The 18,231-nt window shown below is 45.4% G+C and overlaps 1 protein-coding gene across 2 annotated transcripts in view; it reads left to right on the top strand.

Annotated features, from left to right (window-relative positions):
- The window catches only part of LOC140204927 (protein kinase C and casein kinase substrate in neurons protein 3), a 79,424-nt gene that overhangs the window by 44,322 nt on the left and 16,871 nt on the right, over positions 1-18,231 (top strand). For both annotated transcript variants that reach the window (XM_072271903.1, XM_072271905.1), the window contains exons 2-5: positions 100-226; positions 2,698-2,854; positions 7,439-7,674; positions 9,558-9,713. In XM_072271903.1, the coding sequence (XP_072128004.1) occupies positions 167-226; positions 2,698-2,854; positions 7,439-7,674; positions 9,558-9,713 (609 nt within the window). In that variant the 5' untranslated portion in view covers positions 100-166. The remainder of the gene's footprint in view (positions 1-99; positions 227-2,697; positions 2,855-7,438; positions 7,675-9,557; positions 9,714-18,231) is intronic.

The raw sequence follows: 18,231 nt of genomic DNA, 5'->3' as shown, positions 1-18,231 counted from the left end.
CCATGTGACCCGCGCTCTGCAGCGGTGAACGTGAACTTTCACGCTCCCTCCACGACTGACCGGTAAACTGTGTAACCTCTCCCTGCCTCTCCTTTGCAGCCTAACTGCGGGGAGAGACTTGAAGCAAGAGGATCGTGAGAAGGAGCAAGGGAAGCAAGCGGGCACCATGTCTCTGAAGTACTGTGACGCGCCGGGGCCTGAAGCAACCAGGAACAGCTTCTGGATGGTAAGTGGTCAAAGACCAGCTTGACAAGCCAGGTGACATAGCATGCAAAACTTCTGTCCTCGCGTCCTGAGGGTGAGTAATGTGTTGTTTCATCGAGGAGTTGAAAAATACATAGAACACAGAACACCACAGCACTATATGGGCCCTTCGGCCACAATATTGTGCTGACCTACTACCTGATCAATCTAACCCTTCCCTCCCACATAGTTCTCCATTCTTCAATCATTATGTGATATCTAAGAGATGTTAAATGTCTCTAACGTGTCAGTTTCCACCACCAGTCCGGGCTGTGGGTTCTGATACGCACCACTCTCGGTACAAAAAAAACCATCTCCCGATACTTTCCTTCACTCACCTTAAACAGATGTCCTCTAGTATTGGCCTTTGCCACTCTGGGGGGAAAAAAATCTTTGGCTGTCGACTCTCTCTATGGCTCTCATGATCTCATACACCTCCATCAAGTCACCTCTCATTCCATAGAGAAAAGTCCTGGCTTGCTCAGCCTTTCCTCATACGACATGCTCTCTAGTCCAAGGAGGGTCCTGGTCTCCTCTGCACCCTCTCTAAAGCTTCTACATCCTTCCTATAAGAGACAACTACAACTAAAGATAATATTCTCAGACTTTTATAGAACTGCAACATTTCTAGGCACTGACGCTATGAATAAAAGACATTCTCCTGCCGCTCAGCCAGACTTTCCTTGTGATCTTTATCTGAAGGGAACGTGGCACACGTCCATGAGTATGTGAATGACTGGGAGATGTAATCAGTCAGAATGTTACGGTAAAGTAAAATTAAAAAAAAACACAACTGCAGATACTGAAAACCTAAAATAAAGACATATTCTACCTTGAAATTCAGGCATTTAGAGAAAAATAAAGACATGCAATAGAATTTCTGGAAAAATGCTGAACATAAACAAAGACTGACAAACTACCAATGTGGAAGAGATGACAAAGTGTGTAAATAAAAAGAAAAATAACTGAAAATGTGAGTTGTAGTGTAGGTGGAATCAGTTCAGAGTTGTGGTGAATGAACTTATCGATGTTGGGCTCAGGAGTCCTGAGAGGCATAATGTTCCTGAACCTGGTGTAGTGGGACCCAAGGTCCCTGCACCTTCTTCACGATGAGCACGGCCTGGGTGGTGGGGGTCCCTGATGATGGATGCTGCTTTCTTGTGGCAGTGCTGCTTGTAGATGTGCTCAGTGGCAGGGAGGACGTTGCCTGTGCTGGACGCATCATCGCAGGAATGACAGCAACTGAGGCTAGATAACTAATTGAGAGTTGGAGGTCGCTGTGTGTGTGTGTGTGTGTGTGTGTGTGTGTGTGTGTGTGTGTGTGTGTGTGCGCGCATAGGATTTCACTGGCTCCATTTGGGCCATGTACACACTTTAAAAAAAAACAATGGAAGTGAACCAATCTACATATCTAAACCAAACTATAGCGGTCACTTGAAAATAAAAACCAAAACCGCTGAGAGACTAAGCCAGAGTACTCAACATTGCTTCCAAATAATAAATTTCCAAATTGAGAAAGGTAAGTTTGATCCTTTATTACAAAACCAGAACAATCTGGTAGCAATAAAAAATTAACGAAACTAAATTTGTGATATAATGGTCTAGCTTGCAGTCTAATAGCAATATTAGTATTTGAATAGCCATCTAGTTCATAAAATAATTAGCGTAACTAATTGACATGCTTAAGTGGTCAACAAAAATATCATTCTCCATGCTCAACCCCGAACTAACCCCAAAGTGAATACGTAACTATACTCATTTGCTTCGAAGAAGCCCCAACCCACGTGACAGATTACCATAATAAACGCACCACAAAATATGATACTGACAGAAAATAGATACATGGTTCCTACACAAACCATAGTAGACCTTTGTTATTTGACCTGAATACTTTTGCTTTGACTAACCTATCCAGATGAAGTCAACAGACTGAACCCTTGGTATAGTCCATTTGAGGTTACCTCACCATCCAGCCCACTCTGGAATGGTTTTTGGTTCCTTGACCACATTGGAGTACAAACTCCATTGAGAAGCTCCAGTCAGGAGTCACTTTCTTGAACAGAGTGGGTTGATTAGTTCCGTCAGTGGGAGAGTCTCGGATCCGAAGGCACAGCCTCAGAATAAAGGGCTGTGTCTTTAGAGCAGAGATGAGGAGGAATTTCTTCAGTCCAAGGGTGAAGTTCATTGTCTTCACTTCTGGCTGAAGAAATTCAGGCAACGAAATCTCCGTAGTTCGTTGCCTCAGAAAGGCAGTAGAGGCTAAGTCATTGGGTGCAGAGATTGATTGGTACTTGATCTGTAATGAGGAGAAGGATTACGGGGAGAAAGTGGGAGAATGGAGTTGGTGGGAAAAAAAAATCAGTCATGAGTAAATGGTGGAGCAGATGTGATGGGCTGGATGGCCTGTTTTTGCTCCTATCTCTGGTCTAATGCTTTGATGTTCTCCCTTCCCAGCCAGACAATTATAGAAGCACAACGAAGCGGGTTGACGATGGCTATAAAGTCTGTAATGACATCATCCTGTGTTTCCAAGAACGGGCAAAGATCGAGAAGCAATATGCCCAGCAGATCGCGGCGTGGTCACGCAAGTGGAAGCCACTGGTCGAAGCGAGTGAGTACATCATGGGGTGCTTGAGAGCCGTTTGTGGGGTTTAGACTGGGTCGTACATCAGGAAACTGGCCCCTTCCCTCTCTATGTGGTTCCCATTGTCACTGACACAAAAAATTCTGTAGATGCCAGAAGTCTTGAGCATTACACACAAAATGCTGGAGGAACTCAGCACGTCAGACAACATCTATGGATGGGAGTTAACAGTCAACATTTCAGCAATGATGAAGGGTTCCAGCCCAAAGCGTCGTCTGTTAATTCCCTTCCATAGATGCTGCCTGATTTGCAAAGTTCCTTCAGTGTTTTGTGCGTGTTGCTCAGTAGTAGAAGAACCAGTATTGAGGGTCAGAGAACGTGGCAGCAAGGGAAGGGGATGTGGGAGAGGTGACTGGTTCAGGAGTCTGACAGCAGTGGGGAAGAAGCTGCTCTTGAGTTTGGTCGTGCAGGCTTTCAAACTCCCGGAAGGTAGAAGAGTGAAAAGAGAATGGCAGGCAGCTTTGGCGATACCGTTGGTCTTCCTGAAGCAACGCACCATGAAAGTGGACTGGATGGAAGGACGTGACATGAATGGGTTGTGGGAACTTTAACATCAATTACATTTGTAGAAGACACCAGGAAGGCTGCACTTAATGGCAACATCATTCAATCACCTCCATTCTGGCCAGTCATGGTCGGTCAGACTCAGTGAACTGGGTGGACAGCATGGTCGACATGGACTCAATGGGCCGAAGGGCCTGTGTCAGTGCTGTATTGCTCTATGAGCTCTGCTGTAGGTGAACAAGGCCGAATCTTTGCACAGAATTTATATGTAACTGTTCTCTGCTCGTTCACTGTTCTTCAGAAATTACCCCAGTGTTAATGGAAGAAGTTGCTGTCAGTTTCTGGGTTTTTCTCACCGAGTAAATTGATGCTGTTTCCTTCACAACATTCAGTCCCCACCCAGTCGAGTATGATGTTTTTTCTAAGGGTGGGTCCTGGGTGGTTATAGAAGCTGATCTGATATCAATATATTTTCCCCTTAACTGAGAGCACCTATATGTGACTTTGTTTAACGTGGGGAGGCTGATGCACGGGCAGCTCCTTGGCAGATCAGGGTCAGGGAACAGTGGCATGGAGTGCAAGGTGTCTGGGGACCCTACACTGCTGTTGTGATGTGTCATCATCTCCCACCAGATCCACCACTGAGGGCTTGGTTGGATTGTTGTTTGTCTGGAACATCCCCCTGACCTTTCACCGCCTTGGGTGACCCTACCAGGAGCTAAACTCCAAACAGCACTACTCTCAGGGTCTCAGGGTCCACATGCCACGACAAGTTGACAACCCTCGGAGAAGATGCCCACGTCCATCTGTTAACGTCACCATTGAGTCCTCTCAGAGAGGAAAAGCCCGTGGATAAGTCTTGTACAGTCACACACACAGAATGCTGGAGGAGCACAGCAGATTTGGCAGCATCTGTGGAAGGAAATGAACAGTCGATATTTCAGGACAAGGCCCTCGAGTATAGATGGAGGGTCTCGGCCTGAAACGTCAATTGTTTATTTCCCTCAACAGATGCTGTCTGACTTGCTGAGCACCTCCAGCATTTTTGTGTGTATTCCTCAGGGTTTCCAGCATATGCAGAATCACTAGTGTCTCCATCGTAATTACAATTGGTTGAATGGTCCACTGGTTCCGTAATTACCAGTAAGTGCCAAAGGGAGGCTTCAAGATTCCCGAGGTAAAGACAAGACAACGGCTATATTTCATTAAGAGTTTGAAGAGATTTGGTTTGTCAACTAAAACACTCAAAAACTTCTATAGATGTATCGTGGAGAGCATTCTGACAGGCTGCATCACCGTCTGGTGTGGCAGGGGGAGGTTGGGGGTCCCTATTGCACAGGGGGCTACCGAAAGAAGCTACAGAGGGTTGTAAATTTAGTCGGCTCCATCTTGGGTACTAGTCTCCATAGTATCCAAGACATCTTCAAGGAGCAGTACCTCAGAAAGGTGATGTCTGTTATTAAGGAACCCCATCACCCAGAACATGCCCTCTCCTCATTGTTACCATCAGGAAGGAGGTACAGAAGCCTGAAGGCACAAACTCAGCGATTCAGGACCAGCTTCTTCCCCTCTGACATCCAATTTCCGAATGGACATTGAACCCAAGAACACTACCTCATTTAAAAAAAAAATCATTATTTCTGTTTCTGCACAATGTTTAATCTGTTCAATATACGTATATACACTTACAGTAATCTATTTATTTATTTTCCTCTTTCTATATTATCATGTATTGCATTGAACTGCTGCTACTGAGTTAACAAATTTCACGACACATGCCGGTGATAATAAACCTGATTCTGATTCGGATACACATTGGAAGTGTGGGTTCAGCTGAGGTATTTAAATCCTTGGCCTCGGTGGTACGATAGTGGTTAAGTCAGTAGGCTAGCAGCAGAGTGGCAGAGCATTGATCAAGTGTGGCACAGTACGAGGTGCCTCCTCCCAGCTCTAGAGACACCGGTTCAATCCCGACCTCAGGTGCTATCTGTGTGGAGTTTCCTCCCACATCCCAAAGACATGGAGGGTATTGCTTTAGTTGGCCACCGCAAGTGTGTGCATGTGTGGGTTATAATTTGGGGGGAGTTGATGGGGAGTGGGGGGGAATAAAATGAGGCCGGTGTAAACAGGTGGTAATGAGAAGACTGAGGTCCTTCCCCAAAGAGTCTTTGTGGTGGCTGCACCCTTCAGCATGGACCCCTGCAGCCTGGACTGTGCCTGTCGGTAGCAGACCAGCAAGTTTTGGGACGATCGAAGGGCACCTTTCACCGAGCTGATGGCCTTCCAGCAGCACCTGACGTTTGTCTCAGTGTGCGTCCCCGTAGATCAGAGAGTCCCCTGCTGGGGATGAACCGAACATAGATCCTTGTATTCTTCTCCACACCCACTTAGCAAATCCCCAGTCTGCAAAGAGGTGGGTGGGCATTTCTCCCACCACAGCCGGCGTGCATTGGGAATGAAATTCCGACTGTATAGGAAGGATCTGACTGGCAGGAACCCTCTCACCACAAGCCCACTGATGTGTTGGTGAATTCTGGCAAAGAGATGCTCTTATGATTTTATTTATTTTATTTAGAGATACACTGCAGAATAGTTCCTCCAGCCCTTCAAGCTGCACTGCTTAGCAACCCCAACAACCCTGATTTAACCCTGACCTAATCATGGGATAATTTACAATGACCAAATTAACCTATCCGGTATGTCTTTAGACTGTGGGAGGAAATCGGAGGTCCTGGAGAAAACCCACACATTCGACGGGGAGGATCCAGGTACAGAGACTCATGCAAAACCGGGATTGAGCTCTGAAATCCGACATGCCGAGATGTAACACTAACCACTGCGCCCTGACAGTCTGCTTAGGGAACCACCCCGCAGTCTCCATCGAATCCTTGTCTCACAGTGTCCGTAGGCCAGTCAGACAAGGGCACTGGTTTCAAAAAATATGGTTGTTATTCGAGGCTCTTGTGGGATCTAGGTGTGTTAAAGCCATTGCACACTAAACTGAGACTGAAGCGGTAGGGGGGAGGAACACAAAACCTAAAACTTTCAGTCCAGAAATTTGAACCAAAAACTTATCATACTCGGCATCTGTGGTCCAAAGTAGAATTTGTTATCAAGGTATGTATATGTTAACATAAGCTACCTTGAGGTTCATTTTTTGGAGGCATTTACAGGAAAAGTAATGAAATACAATAGAATTTCCCAAAAACTATACATAACTAAAGACTGATAAACAACCAATGTGCGAAAGAAGACAAACCATACAAAATAAAAACATAAATGGTTAAGAGTCCTTGAAAGTGAGTTTGTAGGTCATAGATCAGATCAGAGGATGGAACTGACTCTCAACCTACTGAACTGAATTAGAAGAGAGTTAGTCTTTCAGATTGATGACCTTTTGTGTGAGGAACTTGGCAGTTTTACGGAGAGCAATAAACATACAACACAGAAAAGTACAGCACAGGAACAGATCCTTCGGCTCACAATGCTGTACAGAACCAATTAAACTGACCAGCTAAACTAATCCCTTCTGCCTACACAATGTCCATATCCTTCCATTTCCCCAGATACACGTGTCTAAACAACTCTTAAAAGTCTCTGCCTGAATCACTGCCCCAGGCAGTACATTCCAGCACCCACCACTCCGAGTTTTTAAAAAAAATTGTCCCCCATCTTCTTTGAAATGATCCCATCTCACTTTAAATGTATGTCCTCTGGTATTAGACATTTCAACATTGGGAAAAAGAAATTGTCTGTACACTTTATCTAAGCCCCTCAGCCTCTGCTGCTCCAGAGAAAATAACCCAAGTTTGTCTAACTTCTTGTTAACCCCTTTATCAGGACATTTTCATTCTACCAGAAACATTTTGTGTGTGTGTGTGTGTGTTGCTCTGGATTTCCAGCATCTGCAGAATCCCTTGTGTCTGAATGTGGAGAGAGAGGGAGGGAGGGAGAAAGTGAACTAAAGGGAGGGTATGTGATGAGGGTGGGGTGAGATGGTGTGAAACAGATTGATTGTATACCCAGCCTGTCTGTCATACTCACCAGGTCCTATGTACGGTACTCTGTTGAAGGCGTGGCACGCCTTCCTTACCTCTGCAGACCGCCTGAGTGAACTGCACGTGGGGATCCACAAATCCCTGCTGACCGAGGACACGAGCAGGATTCGGAAGTGGCAGAAGGAGACGTACCACAAGAAGTTCTTCGGGGGCTTCAAGGAGACTCACGAGGTGGAACACGGCTTCCGAAAGGCACAGAAGCCCTGGACAAAGAAACTGAAAAAGGTACGTTGTCACTCGATGGTTAGAAAGGTTGTGGGGGTCTGCACCGTGCAATAGATGTAGGGTGTGCCTCCTGCTGTACTCACTATAAAACTGCCATCTACAATGCACGTAACCGGTGTCCTCTGTGAAACGGAAAATTGGTTTAATATTGTCACATGTAAGGCTTTGAACAGACAAAGTATTATAAACAGTTTTGGGCCCCTTATCTCCTGGCACTATAAAACTTCTCAAAATACACTCAAAAACTTCTATAGATGTACCGTGGAGAGCCTTCTGACAGGCTGCATCACTGTCTGGTATTGGGGTGGGGGTGGGGGCCACTGCACAGGACTGAAAGAAGTTGCAGAGGGTTGTAAATTTTAGTCGGCTCCATCTTGGGTACTAGCCTACAAAGTACCCAGGACATCTTCAGGGAGTGGTGTCTCAGAAAGGCAGCATCCTTTATGAAGGACCCCCAGCACCCAGGGCATGTCCTTTTCTCACTGTTACCATCAGAAAGGAGGTGCAGAAGCCTGAAGGCACACACTCAGCGATTCAGGAACAGCTTCTTCCCCTCTGCCATCTGATTCCTAAATGGATATTGAACCCTTGTATCCTCTACCCGCCTCATACCCTGTAATCCAGGCAACATCCTCTGGTCCTAGACTTCCCCACTACAGGAAACATCCACTGTAGCTAGGCCTTTCAATATTTGATTGCTTTTTATGTGATCCTCCCCTCATTCTTCTAAACTCCAGCGAGTACAGATATTAAATATTGACTTCCATTTAGAACAGAGCTGAGGAGGAATTTCTTTAGCCAGGGGGTGGTGAATCTGTGGAATTCATTGCCACAAATAGCTGTGGAGCTCAGATCATTGGATATATTTAAAGTGGAGTTTAATATGCTCTCGATTAGTCAGGGCATGAAAGGATACAGGGAGAAGGCAGGAGACTGGGGCTGAGAGGGAAATGGATCTGCCATGATGAAATGGCCGAACGGCCTGATTCTGTTCTTATATCTTACGGTATTCTGTACCAAGGAACAGTGAAAACTTGCCTTGCACTCTGTCCATTTAGATCTATCCAAAATGTACGGCTAACCACTACGATACTGTGGTGCCCTGATTATGTCCCCTGTGCAAGTTGAATCTGACCCCCTTTGTTCAAAGAAAATTTATTATCAAAGTACATATATGTTACCATATGCTACCCTCGTGTTTTCTTGAGCAGAGCAAATAAATACAATAGGAACAATGAAAAACTACACACAAAGACTGACAAACAACTAACGGGCGAAAGAAGGCGGGCTGTGCAAATACTAAAGAGAAAAAAATAATAAATAGTACTGAGAACATGAGCTGTAGAGTCTTTGAAAGTGAGTCAAGTTATACACTGTGGAATCAGTTGGGTGTTGAGCTGAGTGAAGTTATTCTCACTGGTTCAGGAGCCTGATGATTGAGGGGTAATAACTGTTCTCAACCTGGTGGTGTGGATCCTGAGGCTCCTGTATCTCCTCCTCGATGGCAGCAGAGGGATGAGGGTATGGCCTGGATGGTGGAGGTCCTCAATGATGGATGCTCCTTTCTTGTGGTGGCGCTCCTTGGTGGGGTGGGCGTTCCCTGTAATGGACTGGGCTGTATTCATCACTTTCTGTAGACTTCTCCGTTCTTGTACATTGGTGTTTCTATCTCTAATTGTGGAAGGAGATAACAGACAGGTTTTCTGTGCTCTGCACAAACGTCTCCCCACTGTCTCTCCAGCAGTTAACGATATCTGATTTTTCCCTAGGGTCAGAGTTAATCCCCCAACTTGCACAGACTTCTTCATTTGCGTAGCTTCAGCAGGATGTGTGTCCAGCCGGATGGTCCTAACCTTGCACCTCCCTCTCTCCCTTGTCCACAGGCAGGAAAGCTGAAGAAAGTCTACCATGCCAAGCGGAAAAAGGAACGCGTTGCCGTTCTCCGGGAAAACAACTGCAAAGCAAACCAGGCCTCTTCCTCATGGAAGCAGCAGAAACTCCAGCGGCTGAGAGAAAAACGCAGCCAGGAGGCAGAAAAGGTGAATGGGGAAATTCTGTAAATGCACCTTGTACGAATATAGCTGTACACTCGGTGACTGCTCCATTAGATACATGTGTGGAACCTGCTGTGGTCGTCTGCTGCTGGAGCCCATCCTCTTCAAGGTTCTACACACAAAATGCTGGAGGAACTCAGTAGGCCAAGCAGCATCTATAGAAACCATAGAAACCATAGAAACTACAGCACAGAAACAGGCCTTTTGGCCCTTCTTGGCTGTGCCGAACCATTTTCTGCCTAGTCCCACTGACCTGCACACGGACCATATCCCTCCAAACACCTCCCATCCATGTATCTGTCCAATTTATTCTTAAATGTTAATAAAGAACCCGTATTTACCACCTCATCTGGCAGCTCATTCCATACTCCCACCACTCTCTGTGTGAAGAAGCCCCCCCTAATGTTCCCTTTAAACTTTTCCCCCCTCACCCTAAACACATGTCCTCTGTTTTTTTTCTCCCCTTGCCTCAGTGGAAAAAGCCTGCTTGCATTCACTCTATCTATACCCATCATAATTTTATATACCTCTATCAAATCTCCCCTCATTCTTCTACACTCCAGGGAATAAAGTCCTAACCTATTCAACCTTTCTCTGTAACTGAGTTTCTCAAGTCCCGGCAACATCCTTGTAAACCTTCTCTGCACTCTTTCAACGTTATTTATATCCTTCCTGTAATTTGGTGACCAAAACTGAACACAATACTCCAGATTCGGCCTCACCAACGCCTTATACAACCTTATCATAATTCCAGCTCTTATACTCAATACTTTGATTAATAAAGGTCAATGTACCAAAAGCTCTCTTTACGACCCTATCTACTTGTGACGCCACTTTTAGGGAATTTTGTATCTGTATTCCCAGATCCCTCTGTTCTACTTCACTCCTCAGTGCCTTACCATTAACCCTGTATGTTCTACCTTGGTTTGTCCTTCCAACGTGCAATACCTCACACTTGTCTGTATTAAACTCCATCTGCCATTTTTCAGCCCATTTTTCCAGCTGGTCCAAGTCCCTCTGCAGGCTCTGAAAACCTTCCTCACTGTCTACTACACCTCCAATCTTTGTATCATCAGCAAATTTGCTGATCGAATTTACCACATTATCATCCAGATCATTGATCTAGATGACAAATAACAATGGACCCAGCACTGATCCCTGTGGCACACCACTAGTCACAGGCCTCCACTCAGAGAAGCAATTCTCTACCACCACTCTTTGGCTTCTTCCATTGAGCCAATGTCTAATCCAATTTACCACCTCTCCATGTATACCTAGTGACTGAATTTTCCTAACTAACCTCCCATGCGGGACCTTGTCAAAGGCCTTACTGAAATCCATGTAGACAATATCCACTGCCTTCCCTTCATCCACTTTCCTGGTAACCTCCTCGAAAAACTCCCAATAGATTGGTCAAACATGACCTACCACGCACAAAGCCATGTTGACTCTCCCTAATAAGTCCCTGTCTATCCAAATGCTTGCAGATTCTGTCTCTTAGTACTCCCTCCAATAACTTACCTACTACCGATGTTAAACTCACCGGCCTATAATTTCCCGGATTACTTTTCGATCCCTTTTTAAACAACGGAACAACATGAGCCACTTTCCAATCCTCCGGCACCTCACCCGTAGACAGCGACATTTTAAATATTTCTGCCAGGGGCCCCGCAATTTCAACACCAGTCGATGTTTTGGGCCCTTCATCAGGACTCAGCCCGAAACATTGACTGTTTACTCTTTTCCGCAGATGCTGATTGGCCTGCTGAGTTCCTCCAGCATTTTGTGTGTATTACTTTGACTTCCAGCATCTGCAGCTTATCTATTGTTTGCTCTTCAAGGTTCGATGTGTTGTGGGTTCAGAGATGCTCTTCTGCACACCACTATTGCAAACGTGTGGTTATTTGAGTTGTGGGAGGAGCTGAGTAATCAAAGGGAAAAGATGCAAACTCCACACAGACATTGCACTCCAATGGACCTCCTCAACACCAGAGATTCTGCAGATGCTGGAAATCTTGAACAGCCCACACACAAAATGCCGGAGGAACTCTCCTCCCACCTTCTTATCCTGTCGTCCTCTCCAGATCTGTCTTATGCTCTTAGTAATCATTTATTATCCACCCCCTGTACCTAATAAAGTAGCCTCTGAGTGTATGTTCATGGTCTCCTGCACCTGTAGCACATCCACTTCAAAGTTCAACGTGTTGTGCATTCAGAGATGTTCTTCTGCACACCACAGTTGTAACGCATGGTTATTTCAGTTACTGTTGTCTTCCTGTCAGCTTGAAAAAGTCTGGCCATTCTCCTCTGACCTCTGTCATTAACAAGGCATTTTTACCCACAATTGTCGCTTACTGGATGTATGTTCATACCATTCTCTGTAAACTCTTGATGCACGTGCAAATCCCAGGAGAATGGCAGTTTCTGAGTTATTCAAACCACCCTTTCTGGTGCCAACTATCACTTCACAGTCAAATTCACTTAGATCACATTTGTTCCCCATTCTAATGTTTAGTCTGAACAACAACTGAACCTTTTGACCATGTCTGCATGCTTTTATGCATTGAGTTGTTGTTGCATGATTGGCTGATTAGGCATTTGCATTAACAAGCAGGTGTACAGGCATATCTAATGAAGTTTCCACTGAGTTATGCAACACTATAAAGTTCTGGTCAGGCTGTACTTGGAGTATTTTATGCCTGTTGAAGAAAGGATGAGGAAGAAGGTGCAGAAGTTGTTCACCAGGAGGCTGCCGGGTTTACAAGATATGAGGGGGTAGAGGGTACAAGGACTTCTCTTTAGAACAGAGATGAGGAGGAATTTCTTTAGCCAGAGAGTGGTAAATCTGTGGAATTCATTGCCACATACGGCTGTGGAGGCCAAGTCATTGGATATATTTAAAGCAAAGGTTGATAGGTTCTTGATTAGGAAGGGCATCAGTTACTGGGAGAAGGCAGGAGAATAGAGTTGAGAGGGATAATAAATCAGCCAAGATGGAATGGCAGAGCAGACTCAATGGGCTGATTGGCCTAATTCTGTCCCTATGTTTATAGTCTATATAGGGAAAAGGGTAATCACAGTTAGGAGCTGGTTACTGTCCCAGCTAATAATGTCCATCTCTCCACCACCGTCCATCACAAGGTGGAACTCAAATAGCAGGGCAGACTTAATGGGCCAAATGGCCAACTACTGCTCCTATGTCTTATGGAGAGATTGGACAAACTTGGGTTGTTTCCTCTGGAGCATCGGAGGCTAAGGGGAGAGCTGATAGAAGTTATGAGAGGGGTAGAAAAGTCAGAATCTTTCTTTCCCCAGGGTGGAAAAGTCAAGTTCTAAAGGACGAGGTGAGAAAGGGAAAGTTTAAAGATGAGTGGGGTAAGTTTTTTTTTAAACCAAGAGTGGTGGGTGCTTGGAATGGACTGCTGGGAGTAGTGTTGGAGGCAGATACAATAGTGGTATCGAAGAGACTGTTAGATCCAGTACATAAATACGCAGGGCATGGGGGCATCTGGATCGTGTGCCGGTAGAAGGCATTGGTTAAGTTGTCATCGTCTCTGGTGCAGACATTATGGGCCGAAGAGCTCATTGCTGTTCTATAACAGTATCAGTTCGGCGTAAACAAGAATATGCAAGAGTGTGTGCGTCTGAGCTGAGGCAGTTGGTATTGCAGAGATGGCACAGAGACAGCTCCACACCCTCAAGTTCAAATTTAATTGTCATTCAACCGTACACACAGATACAGCCAAAGAAAGCAGTGTTTCTCCAGGGCCAAGGTGAAAACCACAGTACCAACAGTCACACACAGCACAAAGCCCAATACAGCACACGTAATTATGGTAACAGAAAAACATAGGCGGTATACAGTAGCCCTAGTCCCTGAGTGTCATGGTCTGCAGGTTGCTGGTGCAAGGGTTGTTCTCCTGGAGCCACGTTTCTGCAAGAACAAGCATGCGCAGTTCCCCATCGCATGCTACTGCAGCCGCAGGCGCAATCCACCCAGTGAACACTGGGGGGGCAGCGTTAATGGGAGGAAACATCCCCCAACCCAGCGTGGAATCCAGAGCACCCTCTCCTCTCTCCCACACCACCTGTGCCTTTCCTCCCCTGGGCGGCTGCAACAGGCAATCCTGTGGCACAAGGGCCTACTGCACCCAACACCTGAGGCCACGCAGCTCCCCTGCTATTGGTACACCAATGAACCAGTGTGTAAGACCGTAAGACAGAGAACAGTACAGGGCCTTTGGCCCACTATGTTGTGCTGACCTTTTAACCTACTCTAAGATCAATCTAACCCTTCCCCCTACATAGCCCTCCATTTTTCTATCATCTATGTGCCTATATAAGAGTTCCATAAATGCCCCTAATGTATCTGCCTCTACCACCACCCCTGGCAATATGTTCCTATGTGAAACCCTACCCCTTGACATCCCCCCTATACTTTCCTCAAATCACCTTAAAATTATCCCCTCTTGTATTAGCCATTGCCACCCTGGGAAGGAGTGTCTGACTGTCTACTCGACCCATGTCTTTTGGCAGCTTGTACACCTCTATCAGGTCATCTCTCAACTTCTTTCACTCCGAAGAGAAAAGCCCTAGCTCGCTCAACCTATCTTCATAAGACGTGGCCTCTGGTTCAGGAAGCGTCTTGATAAATCTCCATTGTACCCTCTCAAAAACTTCCACATCCTTCCTATAATGAGGCGACCAGAACTGAACACAATATTAGTTTAACCAGGGTTTTATAGAGTTACAACATTACTTCGTGACTCTTGAACTCAGTACCCTGACTAATGAAGAATAATTAGACCATTTGGCCCATCGATTCTGCTGTGCCATTTGATCATGGTAACCTCTCGGTAACCTTTGACACCCGAACTAATCAAGAACCCATCAACCTAAGCTTTAAATATACCCACTGACTTGGCCTTCATGGCTGTCTGTGGCAATGAATTCCACAAATTCACCACCCTCTGGCTAAAGAAATTCCTCCTCATTTCTGTTCTAAAGGGACGTCCTTCTGTTCTGAGGCTGTGCCCTCTGGTTGGTGTGATGTGTGGTCTGTGAGTTTATGACTCTAGAAGCTGAGTCGGGTTTTCAGACAGTACTGACAGAAGGAAGTTTGTAGATGAGGAACTGGAGGATCCTTAGATTAGATCTTCCAAGAATACCAAAGTGACAGGAGGAGGAGCCATTGCAGAGGGAATCTCTATCGATAACGATACAGATAGTGACATAGTTAATTCAGAAACAAAGGTTCTGAAATTAAAGAGGGGTAACTTTGAAGGTATGAGATGTGAATTAGCTAAGATAGACTGGCAAATGACACTTAAAGGATTGATGGTGGATATGCAATGGCAAGCATTTAAAGGTTGCATGGATGAACTACAACAATTGTTCATCCCAGTTTGGCAAAAGAATAAATCAAAGAAGGTAGTGCACCCGTGGCTGACAAGAGAAATTAGGGATAGTATCAATTCCAAAGAAGAAGCATACAAATTAGCCAGAGAAAGTGGCTCACCTGAGGACTGGGAGAAATTCAGAGTTCAGCAGAGGAGGACAAAGGGCTTAATTAGGAAGGGGAAAAAAGATTATGAGAGAAAACTGGCAGGGAACATAAAAACGGACTGTAAAAGCTTTTATAGATATGTAAAAAGGAAAAGACTGGTAAAGACAAATGTAGGTCCCCTGCAGACAGAAACAGGTGAATTGATTATGGGGAGCAAGGACATGGCAGACCAATTGAATAATTACTTTGGTTCTGTCTTCACTAAGGAGAACATAAATAATCTTCCAGAAATAGTAGGGGACAGAGGGTCCAGTGAGATGGAGGAACTGAGCGAAATACATGTTAGTAGGGAAGTGGTGTTAGGTAAATTGAAGGGATTGAAGGCAGATAAATCCCCAGGGCCAGATGGTCTGCATCCCAGAGGGCTTAAGGAAGTAACCCAAGAAATAGTGGATGCATTAGTGATAATTTTTCAAAACTTGTTAGATTCTGGACTAGTTCCTGAGGATTGGAGGGTGGCTAATGTAACTCCACTTTTTAAAAAAGGAGGGAGAGAGAAACCGGGGAATTATAGACCGGTTAGCCTAACGTCGGTGGTGGGGAAACTGCTGGAGTCAGTTATCAAGGATGTGATAACAGCACATTTGGAAAGTGGTGAAATGATCAGACAAAGTCAGCATGGATTTGTGAAAGGAAAATCATGTCTGACGAATCTCATAGAATTTTTTGAGGATGTAACTAGTAGAGTGGATAGGGGAGAACCAGTGGATGTGGTATATTTGGATTTTCAGAAGGCTTTTGACAAGGTCCCACACAGGAGATTAGTGTGCAAACTTAAAGCACACGGTATTGGGGGTAAGGTATTGGTGTGGGTGGAGAGTTGGTTAGCAGACAGGAAACAAAGAGTGGGAATAAACGGGACCTTTCCAGAATGGCAGGCGGTGACTAGTGGGGTACCGCAAGGCTCAGTGCTGGGACCCCAGTTGTTTACAATATATATTAATGACTTGGATGAGGGAATTAAATGCAGCATCTCTAAGTTTGCGGATGACACGAAGCTGGGTGGCAGTGTTAGCTGTGAGGAGGATGCTAAGAGGATGCAGGGTGACTTGGATAGGTTGGGTGAGTGGGCAAATTCATGGCAGATGCAATTTAATGTGGATAAATGTGAAGTTATCCACTTTGGTGGCAAAAATAGGAAAACAGATTATTATCTGAATGGCGGCCGATTAGGAAAAGGGGAGGTGCAACGAGACCTGGGTGTCATTATACACCAGTCATTGAAAGTGGGCATGCAGGTACAGCAGGCGGTGAAAAAGGCGAATGGTAGGCTGGCATTTATAGCGAGAGGATTCGAGTACAGGAGCAGGGAGGTACTACTGCAGTTGTACAAGGCCTTGGTGAGACCACACCTGGAGTATTGTGTGCAGTTTTGGTTCCCTAATCTGAGGAAAGACATCCTTGCCATAGAGGGAGTACAAAGAAGGTTCACCAGATTGATTCCTGGGATGGCAGGACTTTCATATGAAGAAAGACTGGATGAACTGGGCTTGTACTCGTTGGAATTTAGAAGATTGAGGGGGGATCTGATTGAAACGTATAAGATCCTAAAGGGATTGGACAGGCTAGATGCAGGAAGATTGTTCCCGATGTTGGGGAAGTCCAGAACGAGGGATCACAGTTTGAGGATAGAGGGGAAGCGTTTTAGGACCGAGATTAGGAAAAACTTCTTCACACAGAGAGTGGTGAATCTGTGGAATTCTCTGCCACAGGAAACAGTTGAGGCCAGTTCATTGGCTATATTTAAGAGGGAGTTAGATATGGCCCTTGTGGCTACGGGGGTCAGGGGGTATGGAGGGAGGGCTGGGGCGGGGTTCTGAGTTGGATGATCAGCCATGATCATAATAAATGGCGATGCAGGCTCGAAGGGCCGAATGGCCTACTCCTGCACCTATTTTCTATGTTCCTATGTTTCTATGATAAGCATGGAAACGCAGGTTCCACCGGATTTGTAAAGATAGTTTGGAAATCCAGTCGTGAAGGCCACACAAGATGTCAGTGGTGATGTGGGACATCCAGCAGCAAGGGCAGCATGGTGAGTAGTGGTCAGCGTAACACCATGACAGACCCAGTGACCTGGATTCGAATCCCACCGCTGCCTGTTAGGGGTTTTTTAATATTTTCCCCATGGCTGTGGGCATTTCCTCCAGGTGCTCCAGTCTCCTTCCATGTTCTAAAGACTTTTGATTTAGTAGGTCAATTGGTCACAGGGGTGTAATTGGCTGCACAGGCTCGTTGGATCGAAGGGCCTGTTACCGTGCTGTATCTCTAAATTTAAAGAAAAATGTACAAAGTAAGCTCCCAGAAACAGCATGAGGTTACAGCCAATCAATCTGTATAGTTTTGATAATGGTGGTGTGGGAGATAAAGGCTGAGATGATCAATGGCTCCATTTAATTATCAGAGAATGTATAGAATATACAACCTGAAATTCTTACTCTCCGCAGACATCCTTGAAACAGAAGAAAGGCTTTGTTTCAGAGAAAAGTTCCTATTTTCTTGGGATCTTTCACCACTGCACCAGCGCAGTGCAGACCTGCAGCGCAGACAGTGTGCTCGGATCTCGAGTGCAGGGCCACCACCTGATTCAGATCAACCTGATGAAGGGTCTCAGCTTGAAACAGTGTTTATTCCTCTCCATAGATTCTGCCCGACCTGATGAGTTACTCCAGCATTTTGCATGTGTTGCTCTAGATTTCCAGCATCTGCAGAATCCCTTGTGTTTCCGATTCAGCGCTGAGTTCTATCCATGAGTCACAATACACACCCTAAACAAATACTGCAGCTGATGTGTTCACACCAAGGTAGATTTCTGCCGAGGGGCTTGGCCATTTGACATGGTTTTGTTGGTGTTGGTTAGATTGGCCAAGCAACTGGGAGAACTGTTTTTTTTAAACAGCAGTAGGGTTTTTTTTTCCTATATGCCAGTCTTAATTA

This window comes from Mobula birostris, chromosome 11 (genome assembly GCF_030028105.1).
Source record: "Mobula birostris isolate sMobBir1 chromosome 11, sMobBir1.hap1, whole genome shotgun sequence".
In the NCBI taxonomy this organism is placed as follows: Eukaryota; Metazoa; Chordata; class Chondrichthyes; order Myliobatiformes; family Myliobatidae; genus Mobula; species Mobula birostris.
The sequence above is the reverse complement of the archived record's forward strand: the minus strand, read 5'-3'. Positions and strand labels throughout refer to the sequence as shown.